General features: G+C 37.4%; 1 protein-coding gene across 2 annotated transcripts in view; it reads right to left on the reverse strand.

The window, feature by feature from the left end:
- Nucleotides 1–24,732, reverse strand: part of tyw1 (tRNA-yW synthesizing protein 1 homolog (S. cerevisiae)) — a 74,480-nt gene that overhangs the window by 16,080 nt on the left and 33,668 nt on the right. For both annotated transcript variants that reach the window (XM_088345590.1, XM_088345589.1), the window contains exon 14: nt 16,985–17,095. In XM_088345590.1, coding sequence (XP_088201716.1) covers nt 16,985–17,095 — 111 coding nt within the window. The remainder of the gene's footprint in view (nt 1–16,984; nt 17,096–24,732) is intronic.

Raw genomic sequence — 24,732 nt, forward strand, 5'->3', positions numbered from 1 at the left:
CAACTGTTCTGTAGTATGCAACTCGAAGGGGACAACAATGCTTCAAACAAGAACGCTGTACAAAATAATGCCAGCTGCCGTTCATCACGAGGAAAGAAGAAATGTAACGACAAAGCAAAGCCACTAGAGATCAGTGTGGGCGTCATTTTAAGGCACACTTGTTAAGAAACATGGCAACAATTTCAAGCATTTACAAACACATCACCCAAAGTTCAAGCACTTTTCAAACCTTGAAAACACAACATTAAAATTCAAGCATTGTCAAGGATTTGGAGGACCCGTGCGTACTATGAATATTAGCAATCTTCGATGACGTCGTTATCAACTACCAGTGACCCAGAGGATCCAGATTAAAGACGAAATGGGCAAGACGAGATCTGTCTTTTTTTAAAGTTTTTTCCAGTATAAAAATTATTATACGCCTAACACAATTTGAAATAATCAAATTAAAAATAGGGGAAAAACAAATAGGTTGAGAGGCAAGTCCGTCGTGCGTTACTTCCCCGTCTCTGCACAATGCAGGCACATTCATTATGGTGATTGCCTCCATGGTAAGTGCTTATAATACACTGGCATTTTATTTACTTAATATCATCCTATTGATCTTATTAGAATAGAATAGAATAGAATAGAATATACCTTTATTATCATTGTTAAAAAATGGATTGAACATATGTTGACAACGAAATTGGACGTGGCACTCCGGTTGACATTTTACAGTGAGGATAAAAAAAATAAAAAAAATAAAAGAAGATAAAAGGATAGTTTATACAATATTTACACAAGAAAGTTTGGGCATGTAGGGTGTTTACATACAGTTTTGGGATCGTATTAGTGCAATATGCAGAAGTGCAAAATAGGCAACATCGTGCATAGTAAGCATAGGCATGAATACAATTTTTTGTGCTGTGTGTTAAGGGTGGTGATGGCTCTGGGGAAGAAACTATCTCAGAGTCTGTTTGTTTTTGTTTTGTGTGACCTGTAGCATATGACGGAAGGCAGCAGGTCAAAGAGGTGGTAGCTGAGGTAGCGAGAGCAGGCAATGTATTCCAGACTGGGTAGAGAGCAACCAACGATTCTCTGGGCTGTGTTGATGACCCTCTGAAGTGTTTTCCTGTCTGCTGCCGTGCACCCAGCATGCCACACCGTAATGCAGTATGTCAAAAAACTCCCCGGTTGAAAGCCCAGACAGCAAGCTTCTCTACGGTGCAATAACGATCACAAATCTGTACTTGAAGGTCACAACAAATTTTTTTTTTTTTTTCTTAGAGCTGACATTTCTTCTCTTTGGAGATTGCTGGTTCTGGACGGAATTGATGGCATCGTCTGCACCTGGAGGCTCACGGAACAACAGCACAGCTCACCACGGTGGCCATAAATCACTTGGTGGAGGCCCAGTAGAACTGCCGGAGGAGTTGGTGGCATTTTTTAGTAGGCAAATCCGATGAGAAGCCTGATATATAAAAAGCTGTGTATCTCACAGGTCATGTGGCTGCTGGAATCACTTTGAAATTGCAATCACGTTAAAAATAACAAGTAATGTAACGCATTCTTATTATAATTTTGTAACTCAAATGTCGTTACCACATTGTGTTTTTCCGGTACTTTTCGAAAGCAGAATATGAATTACAATATTTTCCCTTCTTTACCCGTTTCTCCTTCGCTCACAAAGACACATACTATCCACAATCTGTCAGAGTCACAACGCTGAACACAACTCCAAATTAGGTTGAGGGACTTTATATGTACCTTCAACATACGAGTGAATACAGTTATGGTGGCGCCATGTTAAGCACAAATGACGAGGGAGCATAATTTCTCCCCATTGATATTTTCACTGCCATATATATATATATTTGTATATTGTATTCCTTTTGCTTTATTATTGTATTGTTCTCAGCGAAGGGATGCTGCTGGAAATGTGAATTTCCCTGCGGGGATGAATAAAGTATCTAAATATATATATATACTCGAATCCAAGCCATATTTACAAATTTAAAATCTAATCCTGAACTCAGGGGGTTCGTTTATATGCACATATTTGGTTGAGAGTCAGGAGTAATAACTAGTATGCGGCATGTGGCAAGGGGGCGTGGCTTATGCAGAAACAACAAAATCAATGGGGCAAGTTTGAGCACAGAATCTATAGCAAAAGAGTGGAGGATTCTGGTCTTTTTTATCTGTAAAACTATGTTCACAATACTCCATGCCTAGAGAATAAGATAAAATAAAACGTGATTCAAAGACAAAAATATACACAAAACTTGATATGGAGGGTCTCAGCAGTGTAGGTTTGAAAGCTGTCAAGATTGGCTTCACTGCTTCCACAGGTTGGCGTACACGATTTCTTCCATTTCTTTTATTATGTGGCAATTTTTAAGCAGTTTTAGATGGTCGGCTTCAATACACAGTAATTTGTAAAAGTATCAGTAATCTAAGGGTAATACAATTACTTTTTGAAATAAGTAACTAGTAACTGTAACTAATTATTTTTTTCAGTGCCGCGCCTTAACACTGTGCATACTGGACATTATTGCATTATTTAGTCCAATCCTATGTTTAACAATCTGTAAAAGGCATAAATGTCCAGTTGGTTGTAAGAAAAGCACATTTACTGGTGTGTCTGTCTGTTTAATCAATAACACTTATTGATGCGGTAGGGAGGCAATCAATTAGACCTCCAATGAGCACAACACACCAAAGAGAATGATTCACTGAGGGGGGAAGAAACCTCAGACAAAGGGAATAAAAAACAGACAGTGAATACAATTATTGCCTACTTTCTGAACTACAAGCATACACACATCCTGAAAAATTAAAGAGGCCCTTACGTATACTAATTTGACGCTTCATTGGGGATACAGGGAATGCAGAATACTGCAATAGTTTTGGTGTGAATTGCTTTTTTGTTCAAATGATGATTTTGTGCGATTGTGTATAATACAAATAGCTTGCAAATAAACCCAAAAGCTAAACAGTGGATATTGAAATTCATTTTTAGAATAAAAGTCTATTGGAGACATTGAATTTAAATGTATTATGCAATAAACCATATTTTTTTTAAAGTAACATTTATATCAAGCAATAAGCAACTTTTGCTACAAGTGTACTTGGAAATATTCATTGCCACGAGCATGTAAACCTGGACAATTATGTGGTGATGTAGCTCTTGTATCTAAGGCGCTCTCAAGCTCTCAAAAAAAGGCTCTCTAGTAAAGTAAAGTACTTGTATATTTCGTATTTTCAAATGTAAAGTACACAGTAGTATTCAATTTTCTACAAAAAGTACAGCGTGTTGTTGTTGTTAGTGACGTAGAAGAGGACAACATGAGAACGTTAACTCATTCTGTGTCATATTGTATAAATACATTTTCAGAAGTGCCAAAATGTAACAATACCTTGTTAGCTTGCCAATAGCTTGTATTTTTTAATTTAAAAAAAAAACTAAAGGATATGGCACAGCTCATCAATAAGTATCAAGCCTCTACGAATAGTTTTAGCATGAAAAATCCCCATTAGATGGCGGTTGTGGCTTTGATCAGGTCTTTGTCCACACACCGAGGAAACCCCCACTTTCATGTGTTTCATGTTGTTTCCCGTACCCAGCGAATGAGTTTGTGGGCGGCCCATGTGGCGAGTAGGCGCAATGAAGCAGTGTGATAAGAGAAGCAAAGATATAAGTACAGACACTTAATGCCTTAAAAAAAAAGATTTCCAAAAAAAGATCCTCGGGGGAGAGAGGTATGACATTCGTGCACATCTGCTATCAGCATGGTGACCAAAATTATGTGATAACATCACCAGAAACATTGGGAACTAAAAAGTTCTTGGTAAGTTCATGCATTGTTTGTGCATATTTTCCAAGCCAAGTGCCCTTGTGTTCACGGAATGTGTTGTTGGAGGTATCACAAATGACAAAAATTAAAAATAAACCCCCAAAAAATCAAATCCAACAAAGTACTTCTGTTTGAAATATATTCTTTAACAAATGGTTATTTTTGAGGAGTTTTCTTGGAGACGAGTATTTTCAAGAAACTTAGCAATGTTCAACTGTTGTTTACTGAACAAGAGTTAAAGCTAGAAACACACTTATCTTTCTAATGAGGGATGAGGGTTGAAGCTTTCTTTTGATATGTCCTATGTCTATATAGCTACAGAACTACTTTTTCGAAAGGCCTTCAGAAATGAGTTTAAAATTTTCAAAAAAAAATTGGCTGGCATTGAAAGAGATAAAGAAGTTGATTAGATGTCAAATGTCAAACATCTGGGACACAATGGGGAAAAAAAAAACACAGACACCAGTGCCTTTTCTTTAAATATCTGAAACTTCCAACTGTGTCAGGTCAGTAAATGCGACTGGTTGCGTTGTCTTGGGAAGGGGCGGTTTTGGGAAACAAGGAGTCTTATTTCCTGGTAAGAATAGTCTCCACCAAAATGAAATGTATCATAGGAAAAAGTATCACCTTTGTGTAAGAATGTCGACATTTTCTGAAACATTTTGTTTAGATCAAAGAAAAAACATTGGGCCAAAACACAACGGAAGTAAAATTTATAAGAACTGAGTAAAAAGTAAAGATGTTCAAAAAGGCATCATGCCGTCCTTTTAAAAAAATATATCAAGTTTGTTACAGAAACCAGTTGGACGATGTACATTTTTAGCAAAACTAGAGATAAAAATACTTATACAAGTAATTAGATTATTAAGAACATTCTACAAATTAAAGTCAAATTGCATTCGACATGGGCAGCACCGCGGTTGAGTGGCTAGCGCGTCCGCGGCACAGTTCTGAGGTTATGGGATCAAACATTCCTGTGTGGAGTTTGCATGTTCTCCCCATGCTTGCGTGAGTTTCCTCCGGGCACTCTAGTTTCCTCCCACATTCCAAAAACATGCATGTTAGGTTAATTGGCCGGTCCAAAATTGCCCCTAGGTGTGAATGAGCGAGCGAAATGTCTGTCCCTGTGTGACATGCAACTGGCTGGCAACCAGTTCAGGGTGTCCCCTGCCCACTGTCCGAAGACAGCTGGGATGGGCTACAGCAGCCCCGCGACCCTACTGAGGATAAGCGGTGCAGATAATGGATGGATGGATGCATTTAACATCTGAACATACAAAATTATGCAGGGTCGTCACAAGATGGGAAGCGTCACTAGTTGGAAATCAAAGATAGTGCCAGGCATTTTAACGTTAAATGAAACCCAGCAAACACCTGTCCAATTACAAGAAGAATTGAAGAACCCGAAAAAAAGGTAAGGCGTTCTCATCAGGTTTTTCTGAAACTATTTGATCACTTCCTGAAATAATAAATATTACCAAATTTTCACGCTCATAGCGTGCACTGTGTCAAAGGGCGCAGTGTCCGTGGTTGGTCCTATTTCAGAATTTAACACACTGGGAGCCTGCCTGCCTGATAGGATGCGGGTGCCCTGGTCTTGCATGAAATGTTTCCCCTCGCGCATATAAGGTGCAAATGCTCCGTGCTTCACTGTTCTGTTTAGTTCCCCCCAAGATTTTATACGAAGACGTATGAGTAACGTTTGCGCTGCAAGACGGGGCGTTTTCATGCAATGGGATGGTTGGGTCATTTTTCGGCACAACATAGACAAGCATACAAGTGTGCGTTTTTAAAAATACAACGGTGGCAAAACTAAGTTTGGTTGTGGTTCGTTTAAGTATTTATAGAGTAAAGCACACGAATAAAAACTTGTCAAAGTTCGTTTTCAGCTTCCTCCAACTTGCGAACCTTCAATTCATTAATCTTTCGTTCTCTCGGGGTGGCTGCTCGGTTTCCATGTTGGTCCACGTAGCGTACAAATCAACACACCACAGTGGACGAACATGGAAAGTATTCAATGGAGGTACATAAATAAGTACTAGTCAAAGGTTGCATAAACTCGACACATACAATATTGACTGATAAGGGTAATGTAATTATGGATTGTATATGAATGGAATTAACCAGCTCCAGCTTACAGTAGCTGAAATGTTCAAAAATCAAGGAGCATCTCACATGGTATTATTGATAAAGGCATTAGTCAGCACTTGTTGTCATGTGACAAATGAGAGGGTCCCATTGCTAATCGATAGCGGATAGCATTTTGCAGGAGCACAGCGACGTTCTCTCCAGGCAACACTGACGCGGCAGATGTGAAAACACTGTGCAGCTAAATCAATATTTCAAGGAGAGAGAAAAAATATATTAGGGATTTCTTTGAAAATGTATTACTTTGTTTACAAGGACTGCACACCAACTCATGACTCACAATTGCTCCAGAGAGTGGAAAGCTGCACTGAACAAAAAAATCCAATCGATGGTGGCATAAAGATGAAGCTGGCAGGACTCAGCAACATGATGCCAGGAATTATAGACGCAAATACTTATACAGTAGTTGCAAAAAGAGACCACTACAATCCTCTTCATACAGGCAGATCTGGATTTGCAAATACTGTAACTTCCAGAGTATAAGCCACAACAATTTCAACCCTTCGGGTGATGCAGATATGCGGCTAATGTATGCATTTTTCCTTCTTTTTTTTTTTCCTCTGCACTGTGTAAGTTGCATTGCTGCAGGTTTTTTAACAAATAAAACATGAAAAAGTGGGTGTGCAAAATTATTCAGCCCCATTGAGTTAATACTTTGTAGCGCCACCTTTTGCTGCAATTACAGCTGCAAGTCGCTTGAGGTATGTCTCTATCAGTTTTGTACATCGAGAAACTGATATTTTTGCCAATTCCTCCTTGCAAAACAGCTCGAGCTCAGTGAAGTTGGATGGAAAGGGTTTGTGAACAGCAGTTTACAGTTCTTTCCACAGATTTTCAATTGGATTGAGGTCTGGACTTTGACTTGGCTATTCTAACACCTTGATATGTTTTTGGTTAACCATTCTATTGTAGCTTTTGCTTTAGGTTTTGGATCATTGTCTTGTTGGAAGACAAATCTCCGTCCTAGTCTCAGGTCTGATACTCCTTCCATTTCAATATTATTGCTTGCACAGTGCTCCTTGGGATGTTTAAAGCTTGGGATATCTTTTTGTATTCAAAACCAGCTTTAAACTTCTCCACAACAGTATCTCGGACCTGCCTGGTGTGTTCCTCGTTCTTCATGATGCTCTCTGCGCTTTAAACAGACCTCTGAGACTATCACAGTGCAGGTGCATTTACACAGTGATTTGATTACACAAAGGTGGATTCCATTTATCATTGTTAGTCATTTAGATCAACATTGAATCAGAGATCCTCACTGGACTTCTGGACAGAGTTTGCAGCACTGAAAGTAAAGGGGCTGAATAATTTTGCACACCCACTTTTTGTTCTTTATTTGTTAAAAAAGTTTAAAATATCCAATAATGTGTGTTCCACTTCATGATTGTGTCCCACTGGGTGTGCAGCTGGACAACAAACTGGACTGGACTGCCAACACAGAAGCTCTATGTAGGAAAGGGCAAAGCCGACTTTACTTCCTCAGAAGGCTGGCCTCCTTCAAAATCTGCAAAAAGCTCCTGAAAATATTCTATGAGACAGTTGTGGCAAGCGCCCTCTTCTATGCGACAGTGTGTTGGGGAGGCAGCGTCAAGAAGAAGGATGCCTCTCGTCTCAATAAACTGGCTAGGAAAGCGAGCTCTGATGTGGGCAAAGAGCTGGACAGCCTAACAACAGTAGCTGAGAGACGGGCACTGGAAAAGCTGCGGTCAATCATGGATCCATCGCTTCCACTACACAGCATTATCTCCAGACAGAAGAGCAGTTTCAGCGACAGACTGCTGTCACTGTCTTGTACTACGGACAGACTGAAGAGATCTTTTCTTCCTCATGCCATGAGGCTCTTTAACTCTACACGGCAGAGTAAAAGCCCACAGTAAACCACACCACCTACATTGCATATTACCGAATCTTATTGCAATATGTAGTCTGTGTAGCACTATTTAGTTATTCTATACAACACGCTACAAGGGGGCATTTGCACGTCACACTGGGTATTTGTATATTGTATTCTTTTTGCTTTATTATTGTATTGTTCTCAGCTCAGGGATGCTGCTGGAAATGTGAATTTCCCTTCGGGGATGAATAAAGTATCTATCCATCCATCTATCTATCTATCTATCTATCACTGATTGTTGATGCTTCACAAGAAATTAGAGTTTTATATCTTGATGTTTAAAGTCTGAAATGTGGCAAAAGGTCACAAAGTACAAGGGGCCAAATAGTTTCGCAAGCCACTGTATGCGTTGAGTGTGCTTGACTGTCTTTAAATACAAACAAATTATTCTCAAATTTGTTTTTAACTTATCCTATCATTTATGAATGAAAAATACCTACAGCCCTTGTATGAGGCAGATGTTTGAGAGGTTGACTGGGCCAATTTCAAACCCATTTCTAATCATTACAATCTGGCAATAACATGATAATGACATGGTAATAACATGATAAGTTATTTTAGAAATGCATATCAAACTGGAAGCCTTTAATGCTAATCAGTCCCAAAAAAAGTCAGACACAACAGCAAAAATTGGCTGGCGCTGGCTCTTCCCATTTGAAAGAAACATCTCGCATCAAGTTAATTATCAGGTGGGCTCTGTAGGCCGGAATATGCGGTACATTATCTACATTTGCATTGCAATAATAATGACTTAACTATCTTTTACTACTCAAATAGGTTTTATTAAACATAAAAAAGATCAGATTAAATTGCCGCTACATATATTATATGCATTGATGATGTCATCATATTCTCTGACATACATCTACTTGTTTGCAATGGTTAAGCAAACACAGGATGGACCAAATGAGAAAAAATTAAGAGCTCCAAGGCGAGCAAACAAAACGCGCATTGCTTCCGTCAACAGACGAGGTGCTCCGAGGAGGATAGATGAGCTAACACGGGTTTAGCTTGTTAGTTTTAATGTGGTAGCAAAGAGCAAAGTAAGCAAGACTCCAAAAACTAAATTCATTATAAGAAACACATATTCACACTCACACATATTCACACGCTTGTCACCAAGCCAGAAAGTTTTGTTTCTAATTACAGCGATATGTCCCTAGACACCCTGCTGCCCTTTTTATGCACTACTGTGTTCTCCTCACATGGATACACACACGGCATACATTATGCAGCAGCGTCCGGATTGTTTTTCACCGATCAAAAATTTACCGTACAAACAGAAAAGTATGTTGCAGTGAATCCCCACTTGTATTGCAGCTCATCTATCGAAAGACTGAATTTAGATTTGCTTTTTCAGTATTGGACCAAGAAGATGCGCAAAATGCTTGGTAGCACTGAGGTCTACCAGAAGAGATGCTTCAAAACGAATGAATGGGGAAAAAAACCTAAAGTAACTGAAGTTGAACCAAAACTTTAAGAAAAAAAAAAAGAAAAAAAAAAACAACAACAAAAAACTAAAATTAGATAGATAGATAGATAGATAGATAGATAGATAGATACTTTATTCATCCCCGAAGGGAAATTCACTTTTCCAGCAGCATCCCTAAGCTGAGAACAATCGAAAATAACTGAGAACAATCGAAAATAACACGGGAGCTGCTGGAGTGGCTGCCATTCGTGACGGCGCCGGAGAAACGATTCAATTTGAATCATGTACAAACAAACAAACAATTACAAAGATTAATTAAATGTAAACGATTTAACAAAACATAGACAAAAACTCTAATAGAAAACTACAAAACAAAAACTAAAATGAAGACATGTACAATCAGATTACAAAAGTATTTAAAAAAATACAATAAACACTACTACATAATATTATTACTGTATTTTCCGGACTATAAACTGCAACCTTTGTCACACACTGTGAACCCTGCATCTTATGCAGAGATGCAGGTAATGTATGCAAGCCACAACCGCCAATAAACACTATAGAATAAGTTTAACATATGATAACGCACTTTCTACATGAATAAAATTAGCATAAACCGCCCCTTATCATGGAAAATGTGGCTTGTAGTCGGGTGCAGGTTGTTTAAGCACAGAATAATTTCCAGAGCTTTGACTCCAGAACTAAAGCTCATTTAAACGTCGTTTTAACTCAAGAGCTTTAACTCCAAGGTAAAGCAGTTTTGAAGCTTTAACTTAATTAACACAGAATGTAAAGGTTCAAAGCTGCCTTAAAGGGACATAGTGTATTATTTAGCGACTCCTAGCGTCAAAACAAAAACAAAATCATTAAAAAAATTACAATATCGATTAAAAAGCAAAACCACTTGAACTATCACATAAACATTCATTTTTTAAATAGCTGTAGATCAATAAATTTGCATTTATTTTACACAACATGAGCCTTACCTAGAGGGAGCTGACATGCACAAATCTTGCCAATAATTGTGATCATCCACCACCTTCTCAAAAAAAAAAATTCTGTGAAAGGCCAGGTAAGTATATAACAAAGAAATTAGTGCGGTTTGGTCACTTTGAGCCTCAGTAGTTTATTTTGGTTTGCTCTTCACAACACTGAAATCTAGTGGTCAAATATTCCACATTGTCCCTTTAAAAGAACAAGAGCCTTAAATTTGGATGTAAAGCTTTAAAAGCGGTTCTAACACCAGAGCTTAAGCAGCTTCATAGGTTTATGCTGCATTAATCCCCCCCTCCCCCCAAAATGTAGGTTCTGAGTACATTTTATGCACAATAGGCCTAATCTAATCTAATCTAAGTCATGTAACTAAATAAAAACACACCATTTCTGGAGGCTCTTCACCAGACCAGATGACCATGATTCCACTACTGGTTCTGTACTGGTCTATCATGGCAATAACATCAAAACAAAGCATGAAACAAAAGAATAGAACACAAAGCAAAACCCTTAATGTTTCAAATATTTTCTGCTGATCCCAAATATTATTGAGTTGTTGCCAAATGTTTTCCAGTTATGTTGCTCTTCTATTCAACCCTTTACACAATACCTCTGTCGGGATCGGAAAACAACAACACACACCTGGGAAAACCTTTCCTCTTTTTCCACTGCAACTGCACAAACACCCTTGCTCAAAACATCGGACATAAACGAAGCTTCGGCGTCTCAACTCGTTCAATTATTTACTCGATTTTGTCACACGTGCGAAGCAGGCGTTCGCGCCCGTCCTCCATCATCATCTGGTGTCCCTTCTTCCGCCTGATTACCGCAGATGGACTCCGGGCTCACCCTGGGGGAAGTAATGGGCTTGGGGAACGTGGCGGGCTCTTGATTATGAATGAGAGAAAAAGAGGACTCGTTCCTGTGAAAGTCTGCGTCTTAAATTCTGACAAGCCTTGCATGCTCTTTTGTTTAGGAATGACATAAGCAAAAAAAAAATAACACCTGGAATACCAGTCAGTTGATAGTTTGAAGATTAATGCTTATTTCGGCATGCTTGTGGACCTTTTTGAGCTCCAACAGGAATAGGGTACCGTATAATCTTGCATGAGCGCGTCAAAAGTCGCCCTGACAACTTCCCCCACATCCCCCCAGGGGGCCGGCCAGACTGGAGCCAGGAGACGGGATGGCCGACACACTGCAATTCAGTTCGAAAGAGGCCACCAAGCTGACAAGCAAAAACAGTTCTCTGAAGCCAGCTAAACAAGCATCACAGGACTAAATCCTGGCCCGCATGCAACTCAAAAGGTTCTGACCCAGTCCCAGTCTAACAAGAAACCATAGAACCTTGCTGAGCCAGCGCCCATGCCTGATGGAGACAGCGGCCAACCCATTGCGACACAGCCAGTGATCTCAAAAAAATCCTCCAACCACAGCCCACGACGGCTTCCAAACACTGCATTCGGGGGCTTAACCCGGCTGGGTCTCCAGCCTTCATTGTCCCTTATCGCTCTACTGCCGAGGACATCCAGGCTGGGCCTTCACCTTCATCAAACGAACCACAGTCCATCTCATGGTTATTAGATAACGTTAACATAATAATTAAGCCAACGTTGTTTCATAACTAAATGGTGCCAGTTAAGATTCCAACTTTGATCTCTTTGATTTATTTTCTTATTCATGTTTTGCTTTGTGTTCTATTCAAGTTTCTTCTGTGGATGATTAGTAAAATCCGTAATCCATAAATCTGAGAGTGTGTGTGTCTTATAAAAGTATATTGAACCATCAAAAACAGTAAAAATAATTCACTCAAAATTGCTTTGTAGCCAATCCTTCAAATTAGGAGACTGAAAAGGTTTTTTATTTTGTTACCTTGATATAATTATCTGAAAAACAAATGTGGTGCTCCAACAGGGCAAGACGAGTTTAAAGAGAATAAACCCGCTTTTCAGTTTAATTATTTGTTCAAATAACCACCAAATTATGCTACACAAATAAGCATTTCTGAGCGATCCATTTTGTGGCATCTTTGTTTTAGGGAACTACATTTATTTGATGTGCCACCTTCTCCTTTTTGAGTTGAGGGCCGCATTGGGTTAAAAAGAATCAGCTGAGGGGTCAGGCTAGGAGGAAAACAAATCATTTGATTGGATTTTTTTTGTATCTGCCAAGACTTGAGTCTCCAATCCAATACCTCGCCTATACATAAGAAAAACAAGATAAAGGGTTGGGTATATCTTTTTCAAGTTCAAGGACTTTTGAAAGACTTTTAAAGCCAATTTTCCAATTTCTCCAGTACCAATAAAAGGGTAAATCTTGTGTGACTCAAGTATTTTGCAGAGCCACAAGTACATCTGCGATTTACACATGCATTTTTTTCTTTTGCGTGAGCATTTATCAAGACAAAGATTTTTAGATTTGAGAAAATAGCAAATATTTTTGTTTTGTAGCCAAATGTCTCTCTATATAGGTGTTGGTTAAAAATACAGCAATCTGTACCTTACATTTTCAGTTGGAGGAAGTTCTTTCCATTACAATTTACCACCCAGAAACACTACCTTATTTTTTTTGCATTGCCCATAATTGATACGTAATCCTTGCACTAGTACACATTTAATAGTGCCCTGTTTAGGTTTAGAATGCACCGTTCCTCTGGGGCCTGACAATGCTTCATAGGACAATACTATACAAATTAATGCCAGCTGCAGTCACAAGAAAAGATCAAATGTAACTGCAAAGTGAAGCCACCAGAGAGAACTGTCTGCGTCATTTTAAGCACTTTTTGAAAACCATGGGAACACTATGGCACTTCATCCAAAATTCAAGCACTTTTCAATCCTTGAAAAACACAGCACTAAAATTCAAGCATTTTCAAAGAACTCCCATACGAACTTTGGATTTATTAAAAAGATATTGAGGTATCTGCCAATACTGAATTTTTAATCTAATACTTTAGCATTACATAGGAAAAACAATGTAGGCTCATCCAATTTTTCTATTTACAAATATGCATCAAGATATCTCTACATGAACATCTTGTATTTCATCCCATATTTGTTTATTAATACATAATTTCATCAAAATGGAGTTGAAACATTAAGAATTAAAATCAAGTAACAGAAGTCTCTTTTATTAGCACCAAATTTGCATTAAAAATCTTGAACTGTAATAGCGATAACTAAACTAAAAGGGTTTTTGTTGGATCTCTCAAGATGAACAGAGTAACATTTGGCAACCAAATGACACTGTATTGTCTAATTCAAACGAAAACCTGTGCCAAATGAGCACAGTGTAGCAACAGGAAAACAAACAAACATGGTGGCATTGAGAGATACACTATTTTGGACAAAAACACAATTTCAATTTTTTTTAGACCAGTATTGTAATTTCAATGCAATTTTCGATTTCATTAGATAAGTGCATTTTTTGTGCTGTTTTTTTGTACTTAATCATTAAGAGCATTGTTTCGCATAGAGTTTTGTGAAAACCCGGTTGTTGGACAGTCTTGGGCAGGGGTTTCCGAAATGTGGCCCGGTGTTATATTGCGGCCCGCGGGTTGTACGTTTGACACCCCCATCGTAATATGAAAGTTTGAAGGGACAATTGTATCATTTAGCGCTTCCTAACGGTGACTACTAGGTATGGATACCACCATGTAAAAGAAAAATTCACATTTCTCTACCTATGAATATTTATAAAGATTTACATTGGTATGATTGTTCATGTATTTTTGCCAATTATTCTACGTTTTCTTTTTTTACACAATGAAGTTTTTTTTGTATCATTAGGAGGCACTAAATATAAAACACTTCCCTTTAAACAAATGATTAAAAAAAATGCAACTACAGAAATCGTTGCCAGCTGTTTGCATATTGGCCTTGAGTGCAATCGACAGGAAAGGACTCAGCATTTTGAGCATTAGTATTTTTTGAACATTTTTTATATATATATATATATATATATATATACATACACACACACATTTACTCAATGTTAGATTTTTTTTTTTACATGTAAAGAAAACTGCCATTTACCAAGTTTGGGCATACGACTCGACTCGACATTAAAAATTATTAAAGCGCTTAAGTTGGAAAAGAAAACGAATTATGTCAAGTTGAAAGTATCAGCATGTATCACATTTGAAATGGGTCGGATTCACAATGGAAAATCAGATTTTGTCTCCTAACGGATAGTCCAATTGTGACAAAAATCAAGCCAGAGTTCCCGACGAGATGACAAACACTGTCTGATGAGGACACATGTCGCAGTCCCTTCACTAAGTCAATTATTCATCTGCTTGCTCAAAAATAAATAGACTTGCATGCACGAAAACCTGCAGGTTGTTAAATAATAAAACCACCATGTCTTTTTGACTGCGCTAAAATGGAATTCTAATACTTGATAAGATTTTTGTTTTCATGTGCTTTTAGACTTTAAAGACTAGTTATGGTGGAGTTTGAGTTTTACCATTTCTTTCTGAATCGTTTAGTTGTTTTATTTATGTACTTTTACAGTGGTGCAGGTTTGCTGGTTAAAACATCTTGTATATTTTTTGCCTAAATATAGGTGCATGGGCAATAATGCAAAAAAAAAGTTGGTGCAAAAGTCTGAATACATTAAAAAAAAATAATAATAACAAGTACAATATTTATTTTCTTATAACTCAAAATTTGGGTGTGCGTGATACCAAAATCACAAAACATTAGACATAACGGTAATCAAACCTGGGTCACGGCGGTGAGAGCACCTAATCCTTACCTCTGGACTGAGAAAGATATAAATGTCAGACGAAAAGGCATTATGTTTTAACCCACCATCATACATCATTTTTATCCACAGTACCAGAGATGAATGTTAATTTTGTTGTGAAGTTCACATGTTACAAAGACAATAAATGTGTCACTTACAATGCTTAAAATAGGACAAAATAATAGAATTTTTGGCCATTGTAACATGTAAAATGCACAACAAAAATTTACATTTGTCTCTGGCTAAAAATAGTGTGATAATGAGATATTCATATTGTTGGAATTGTATACATATATTTATCCTACAGTTGACATTAATATGTTATAAGTGTTCTCAGCCCTTTTTGTAGAGTTTTCAGTTTGTAAGCTGTTCTTCAAGGCCATGAGTTGTTTTTTGTACAGTCTGTCTCACATACCAATGGGTGCACCTTGACCTGGAATAATTTGTGCATGCAATAACTCAAGTTGTTTTTCACCAAAAGCTTTGAAAGAAGAAAGGAGGTGTCCAGAACAGAGGCCAGCTGTGATCATCGGGCGGAAAGCAGGCCGTGCGAAAGAAGATTAATTAACTCCGCGTAGCAACAGTTAGACGGCAGTCTCAACTAGTTAGATAGAACCCCTCCCTTCAGAAAGTTGAGACTCATGAAATCAATATATTTAAATGATTCAGATTTAATTTTTGTGTTCAAAGTACAGCATGGAATGATCGATGTGCCTTTTGATCCATTTTTTGAGTTCTGTCGTGTTGATGGTTTTCGTGGTCACAGATATAAGTTACGGGTGCCTAGTCCTACCAGCAACTTGCATGGAAACTTTACTTCTTTCAGGATACCAAAAATTTGGAAATTTTTGCCTGACCGGGTTATTAGTGCAAATACGGTGCAAACCTTTAAGCAAAGGTTGGCAGAAACAGATCTGTTAAATTTCCTTAGGGGAGGGGGCGTAAGGTGACCATATTTGGCCATGCTCACTCTCAGCATTAGTTTTTTCTTTGTGTCATGTTTTGATTAATGTATCCAACAACAATACCTTCAATAAACATTTCATTCATCTTTTATTTCAGAGCGTTTTATCATAAATGTTGGGGACTTAAACCTAACACATATGACATAAATTCCTCTGGTTGACAGCGGTTAGAGTTAGGCACTCTCATAGCAGCGACTCGGGTTCAATTCCCATTGCATCCAACCGTAAAGCTTGAACTGAGAAAACTCATTTTGTACGGATTTCCTAAAACATTTGGGGTGCACTTTATACACGAGTATGCCCTGTACACAAATAAATTGCATAGGTAAAATTAATGGAAACTTAAAACTTATTGAAAAAAACAAATACATTGCTGTTACAGGGTGTATCATAACTGTTTTCTTAAAAAGAGAAAAAAATTGCAGTGAAACCACAAAATAAAACTATAACGACAACAAACAATGTTTGTTAGTATTTTAATACAAATCTAGCAAATATTACCTAAATTATCCAAACATACAATCTTGTTTCCATTATACAAATGGTAATAAAGACAAAGCCAAACGTTTACAATAAAAATTACAATTATCTACAAAATAACACTTGAAAAATTCTAAAACACTACAAAAGTGCAACACTCTTCTGAATATCAAAATAGGAGTATCAAAGACAATCCAAAACATAAAATTCAAACAAATATCCATTTAGTATTTGAACTCTGTAACACTTTGAAGTCAATACAGACGGCGGATTGCGTGCCAGCTACTTTTTCCAGGCAGCCGCTGGCGCTCTTGGCATTCACGCACATTATCAAAAGAGGCTTTGCTGTGTGATGTCTCAAAAGACCCCCGCCACGTGGCACATACACCATACCATGTGGTTGTGATCCATCAAAAGTGTGCGTGCATATAAACTTAAACACACAAAAACACACAAAAAAGAATAAGACAAAACCATCTCCTACCTTAACCTCGATAAAGTCGGGCTGGCCTAAGGCAACAAGCTCAGAGTAGGCAGTCATCTCCTCCACGTTCCAGGCCTTAACCAGTGTCAGCCGATACACAGTCCTCTGACGCTGAACACCCAAAATAAAAACACACAAGCAAATGGCATCTTAATAAAAGCAGAACAAATATTGGATAACACGCCAAAATTGTTAAAATAAGGGGAGTAATATTTAAAAATAAAGTAAAGAAATATCCATGTTTGATTTCAAAATGTTCTATTACCGTATTTTCCGCACTATAGGGCGCACCGGGTTATAGGGCGCACCCCCAAAAAAATAGTTTTTGGTCCTATATCTTCCATCCATAAGGCGCACCGGATTATAAAGCGCTACAATGGGAACGTCGACAAAACAGTCAGATAGTTCAGTCAAACTTATTACCCCCTTAACATTCTGAAAGCTTGCAAAGAAGCAAATACGTGTCGTGGACACGTGCGGAAGCAGTGTCCGTACGATGTCACTCAAATGCATCGTTCCAAATATCATTCGGAAGCTTAAAGTCTTGGGATTCAAGAAATGCCAACCATTCCTTAGTTTCTATTTTCTTTTTCGCTCGCAACTTTACTGTGCATATGACAATAAACACTTGGAATTGAGTTTAATTTTAAAAAAGACCCATCACAGAAACATCTAGATCACTCTAAAACAAGATACTGGGAAAATATATAGCCGGATTAGCTCACCCAAGTCGTTGCGTTCAATAATAATGTGCAGCCATGGTCCTCTTATATCAGTGAGTGTAGTAAATCCAATGATTAAAAGGATCCACCGCTTTTACCTCCGAATAACTTTAGCCAATAGTGATCGATTCAAATGATGATTGACACATTGGCTGGGAAATGAAACGCCGGCATATGTATCCCAGCATACACCGCGGACCACATTGCCTATGAGGAAAAAACTAGTCGGTGGCTGCTTGCCTTTGTTGCGAGACCTTGCGACTTAATATTGATCCATATATAAGGTGCACTGTATTATAAGGCGCATGGTCAGTTTTTGAAAAAAATAAAGGCTTTTAGGTGCGCCTTATAGTGCGGAAAATACGGTATATATTTTTTTCCGGAACGACACAGATAGTCATCTTTTGAGAAGTCATGGATAACGATATCACAACAACAAAATAAAGGTAAGTGGGTATTAAAGCCCGACCAAGCACAACCGATTAACTTGGTTTGCAGGACCGAGCTCAAAGAAAACCCGAAATGTCATATTTAATTTGTGAGGACTCAGGGCGAGGAGTGATCTATGACAAATTGAAGCCGGCCTCTTGTAACAAAATCTAACTTATACTGTATTTGTTAAAAAAATAAAATATAAAGTCAGCGAGAGAAAAGCCCAAATTTATCTACATTTGAGGCTCTGACTCAGGCTTAAGACCTCAAGTACAAAAGAAAAACGATTACCAGGTAAAGCCCAACATATTTTTTTTCCTTGAAACTGGATGAAAATATAATATTAAATAGGCATAAGAATACAACTAATCAAATACAACTACAAAAAAGTGGGCATAATACTTTTTAGAAATAAAGAATAAAAAAATAGAAAAATAATCCAGCAAAACACTGTAAAGCGTAAGAAAAACACGTAAAAGCAATAATATTGAAAAGCAAATATTAACAGTGGATGACTAATAATCAATATTGTGAAGAAAATACAACAATAGAATATATTTGCATTATAAAAATCTAAATATAATAGGATAAGACTTGCACCACTTGCCAAAATTAATGCCCAATGAAATTCATAGAGCAGGGGTGGGCGAACAAAAATATTTTTTGACTGCAAAAATACACAATACTTCGGCAATACATGAAGAAAAAAGATGAAGTAGGCCTATCCAATTGTTCTCATTTGTATTTATGAATACATATACATGCACATGTTATATTTTATTTAATTATTTGTTTAAACCCATGGGTGATGAAACAATCGGAATCAAGTTATTTTCATGAAATTGCATAAATACCTTGATGAATCAAATAAATACATGATAAAAGAAATAGCAAGTATGTGAAAATGTAGCAAACTATATGAATGTTGTGCACGAGCACAATCAAAATTAATGCTACATGAAAAATCTAGTTGGCATGTGAGCAAATGTAGGGACATTGGGGACACGAGTAGAACACCGAAGCACATTTTTATGCAGTAAAACATGTTTAACATATCTATCCAATTATTTTAATTTGACAATTTTTGTTTGATAAGTCGGATTAAAAAGCCAATGGGCCATATGTTGCTCCAGGGTTATAGTGTGCCACCCCTGCCATTGAAGGAAGCTATTTTCTTTCAACCAAAATCTTCCCAAAACAGGTTGTCAGGTCAGAGTGCCGTTTAGCAAATGGGTCTGGAAAAAAATCATTTATTTAATTCCGCGCTCAAAAAGGTGAATAATATTCAAGTCCACGACTGCCGATCCAAGTGTGAGAACGGCGACATGAAAACAATTTAAAATCGATACATTTTCTTAAAACTGTCAAAACATGAAAAAACTTTTATACAAATTGGTAGATTTTTTTGCAGCAGATGAATAGGCATATAAATGGGAGGAGGGGACAGAGATTTAGGGGCAGGAGTATGAAGGACATCCTGAAATGTAATTTGTCATAAAACGAAACACCTTCCCGCTTTGGTGCCCGGCCAGAACTTAATTGTTGATTCTAGGAACGCAAGCATCTCCTTGTTAAGCGTGAAAGCCGCCGCAGCACTGCAGTGAGAGCGCGCCCAGAGAGCGAATGGAAATAGAACACAAAAAGGAGGGGTTGCCCAGCTTTTTAATGCTACAACAAAAGCAATTGGATAAGGGGATATGTTGTAGACTGTGAACTTTCCCTGAGCGGATTTGAAAAAAAAATGAGGCTGGGGGAAAAAAATGGACAACAACGTTTTGAATGGTGCAGGATGACATTGGCTTCAAACTAATTTTCACTGTCATCCATATGGTACTTGTGCCTTCCTTAGAGGACCGTAGCAACTGTGATAATCCTAAATGGATAATCAACACATATTTATCTATCTAGTGTAAACACTTTTATACATCTCGGTTTGTGTCTGTGTGTGTGTGTGAGAGACTCATAGGCTCAGAAATGGCTGAACCAATTTTTGTCAGTTACACAGCTAGGTTTTGTGTCAAGCCCCAATAAATACCAACAAAATCAATAGGCCTCTGCTTTTGTGGAATCTCGAACGCACTCTGGTGGCCATATCAGGTATTGCAGCTCCCGACCATCGACCACTCCAAGCAGCCCAATCCAATCCTTCATCAGAACAAAAGTCTCAAATGATCCAATAATTTCTTATGCACAAATTTGAACAAACCATGGTCCGCCGTGTCGGGCTGTTCTGCATGTCATACCATTCATTTTCAGCTGGTATTTTCTGGGATTTTTAAATTGAAAATGACCATGAAGTAACTCACTAATAAACTAGCGGTGCAGCCACAACTGATGTTAAGTTGGGTAGTTAGCGAGTGTGTTTATATCAGCCAATCCTGCACTGCAGACCTAACAAGCCTAGCTAAGTGAAAAAAATAAAAAATAAAATCACAGTTCAAAATTAGACCCATCTCAAAGCACTGCCTGGTAAATAATATTGCTTATTTATTCTGACAATTTATTATCGAAATAGTCTCTTTTCAGTATTATGAGTTTATCTAGTTTATCCCATAGTGCCGTACCAATTTTTTTCATTTGAGCAGTAGGTAAGCAGTCTCTATTAACACTGTACAAAGTCATATTACATCCAATAATAATTTTGCCTACATGATTATAAAGTATATTACAGGCAAGCACTACGCACGAATGCTTTAATAAGGAGTCAAATGTTAAGTTTGTCAGCTTTAATTTTACTTGCGGTAAATAATTATGAGCCATATTTAATCTTGTTGCAAACCATGTTCACTAGGTTGTTATAGATAACAATAAAGATTATTCTTACATGAGCCAAACATGTCCTGAGTCTGAAAAACTATGGCTTCAAGTCCGAAGTAAAATAAAAGACTTAAGTTGAACAACGTTTACAACTTCTGTATTTGTTTTATTAATGTAACATTTATTTTGGGGCTTTACTGAAATCATTTTTTTGTTAAAGGGACAGCATGTAGTGCTTTCTAGTCGTACAAAATAACTTTCAGTAAAACAATACAAAACGTTGAATTGAATGGTTGGTTGGATTTCTTAACCGCTAGGGTTGTAGGGGCACCATTTCCTGTGGTGTGTCTTGGGACAGTACAGCCTGGTGACGTCCATCCCTCTCCATACTAGGCAAAAAATACGTGAACTATAAAACCGGTGTTTTTTTTTTTTTTTGTTTTTTTTTAAAAGTCATAGGTCGAGAAATTTGTATTTCTTTCAGAGAAGTGAAATCCCTGCTTAAGTCACCGCCATGTTTGTCTGCCGTGTTGTTGCTTTCTCCAGCATTGGTTTTCGTTTTAATTAGACAACTGTGCCATTTAGTAGTCAAACATTACACAATATGGCTTTAAGATTTGTAAATAATAAAAATAAACACTAAACAATAAAATAAAATAAAATTCTCACCAAAAAAAAAGGGCAAAGACATGTAGATAGTAGGCGATAGTGGTACAGCACATTTTTGTTTTTTGAGGCAAGGCTACGTCCTGAAAAAAATAAAGCTTCTCCCCTCACTTCAACTTAATTCTTTGGACACAATACGAAGAAGAAAAAAACCTAATGCATTTATGTAATACATGAATTAAGGCTTCTTTCGTCAACGGTTAATAACCAATTAAACAATCACACAAAATCCGCCAAGACTTCAATTAGCAAGTTTGCAATTGCAAATATTTGGGATTTCCTAAAAGCTATGATTTTTTGGAAATGGCATACTACAGTGTCATATTGTTACAAACATAAGTCAATGGCCTGATAAAACAGTTTATTTATTGCTACACACATTAATTTGATTAGTTGATTGTTCTTTTTTGTCACTATTGTAAGACATTTTGGATGATTATATGTGTTAAAAGAATGATTAACATCTACTTCATCATCTTGCCAGGATCCATTTTCTTAATGACCATGGGGGGAAAGAGACAGGAGAGAGAGAACAGGTGGTGAAGGAGAGAGAACAGTTGGAAGAAGAGAGTAGCAACAGAAAACGGATGGCGAGAGACAGCGAGAGAGAAAGAGTGCTGGTGGAGAGAAATGCATTACAGAAAATGATAACGATGAGACAGATGGAGAAAAATTATTTTGCCCAATAACGTTGCAAAGCTTAAGATTGCATTCCATATATTTAAAAAATAATTAAACCCTTTCGAATAAACATATTAGAGACTGTTAATTAAATAGCATGGCCAGAGTAAAAATAACACAATCGTTTTGCTTACAACATTAGTCTGATACTAGCTAATGTGGTGGTAAAAATTAGATAAAAATAAAGAAATTTAAGTTTGCAATATCCATCGACACCTTCTAGTGATTTATTAAAATAAAGTGGAATAAGAAAGCTTGACTCGGTTGAGAAAATGGTCGGAACGATTTTTTTCGGTGACGGAGGAAGACCTCTTCAAGAAGTAAGTTAAACTGAACTTTATTTATCTTTATAGAGCACATTTTTTATGAAATGTTTTTTGGGTACAAAACAATACAGGTTACTTATACAAGCCTTATCCTAGGGTTAATCTTGAATAAAATGTTGTATTTGACTTTTTAAAATGTCAGTCTTTGTCAAGAAAACGCAACTTGCCTGAAAAGTTCATCTTCATTAATCAAAAAGGATTAAGTTGGGCATTTTTATTAATAAAAACCTTACAATTTTTTGTGATGTAAATTGACAGTGGGTGGCACGGCACCTGGGCGGCAACCGCGCAGCCCCACATTGCAGCGGATTAGGGCTCAATTCCAGCTAGTTTGCATGTTCTCCCCGTGCCTGGGTGGCTCTTCTCCAGGCACTCGGGTTCCCTCCCACATTCCTAAAACATGTATGTCAGGTTAATTGGCCGGTCCAAGTTGTCCCTAGGTGTGAATGAGCGAGTGCGTCGTCTGTCATTGTGTTCCCTGCGACTGACTGGCAACCAGTTCAGGGTGTCCCCTGCCCACTGCCCGAAGATAGCTGGGATGGGCTCCAGCATCCCCGCGACCCTAGTGAGGATAAGCGGTGCAGCTAATGGATGGATGGATGGATGGCTAAATTGACAGTGAGGAAATAAAATAGTAAAGTAACTAAAATAACTAAATAATAAAGTTTGGAGAGAGAAATTTAAGTCCTGATTTTTGACCCTTAGACCAAGTGCAGTTCCCAAAATTATGGCCTGCGAGGCAGTACGGCCCATCCACATTTTGTCCGGGCAATAACCAATATCAGAGAGCATTTTGTCGCACTATTTTTTTTTTTAACCTAAATAAAACCTTTGAAGTCTGGAGGTACAATTTTGATTGTAACAGGATTTGAACACAGGTTGCGGCAGTGAGAGCACAAAACTCTTGCCATTGGATAAGACATGCCATAGATAACAATCAAAGAAGAATTAGGCTTTATCTCATTATCACACTATTTGTAGTCGCAGTACTAGGGACAAAATGTTAATTTTGTTTTACATTTCAAATGTTACAATGATAATAAAGTTGTCACAAAGCTTGGAATAGAAGAATGTAATCCAATTTATTGTCATTGTAACATGTAAAACGCTCAACAAAACTTACATTCGTCTCTGTTACTGTGATTAAAAATAGTGTGATAATGAGATCAAATCTTCTGCCTTTTCGTAAGTCATCAATACCACTATTGGTCCAGTGCTATGACAACTAAGTTGATCTTGGACCTGTTACGACTGCACCGCACACCAGAATGTTTATTTTTCATGGACTTTTTTTCCTTGAAAACCCCACAGTGTTATTTGGTTATTTATTATTTTATTAATAGTGTTATCATTCATTTTCTGACTTTAGTTCCATTAAAAACCCAGAAAGGTTATTTGATTGTGGCTTTCCTCAAAAACAATATGTTTAGGCACATCTGCAATTGTCCCTTTTTTTTTGTTTTAAACTGATCCTGGTCCATTCGTGTGGAAAAAGGTATATCGTCCTCACAGGAAAAGGTTTAGGGACGCCTGCTCTACAGGATACAGCTAACACACTTCAAATAAAATAGGTAGTTTTCACATATTATGAAGTTTTTCTTCCTTTGAGCAGTGTTATTTTAACTGTATCTCTTTCCGCAACACAAATGTGAAAATATCTGTTATTTGCAGAACAAATGCTTTGGAATTAGACATTGATGTCCTGATAGACTAGCATAACCGCCAGGGTAGTGAAATTTTCAAAACGAAGAATGTCAAGGTCAAAAGTACTTTATTTTGTCCCAAGGAGCAATTTGATTACCGCATTTATTTGATATTTTAATATGCAGTAGATGTAATATTTCTTTAATTAGATTTAGTTTCATAGTTACCTCCAACTGGATTGTGAGAAAAAAGCAGAAATGATGCTTAGATATGGCCGAATCGCATTGGTTTGGTCCTTACTCCCAGCCAAGGCGTATAATGGTACTTTGGAATTTTTAATAATAATCAATTAGCTCGTTGTCAAGCAAAACTACATAAGTTTTAGTTCGCAGTTTTAAAGAATATTACTAAATTCCTAGACTTATATTCATCGAACTCATTCAGGCAGAGTATCGGGTCGCTTTTATTTTGTCCTTTTTTTTGTGGCCAGCGCTTATGGTCGTGTCCTCCAAACAACTTT

Source organism: Urocampus carinirostris, chromosome 10 (genome assembly GCF_059441175.1).
Source record: "Urocampus carinirostris isolate Australia breed hairy pipefish chromosome 10, RoL_Ucar_1.0, whole genome shotgun sequence".
NCBI classification, from domain to species: Eukaryota; Metazoa; Chordata; class Actinopteri; order Syngnathiformes; family Syngnathidae; genus Urocampus; species Urocampus carinirostris.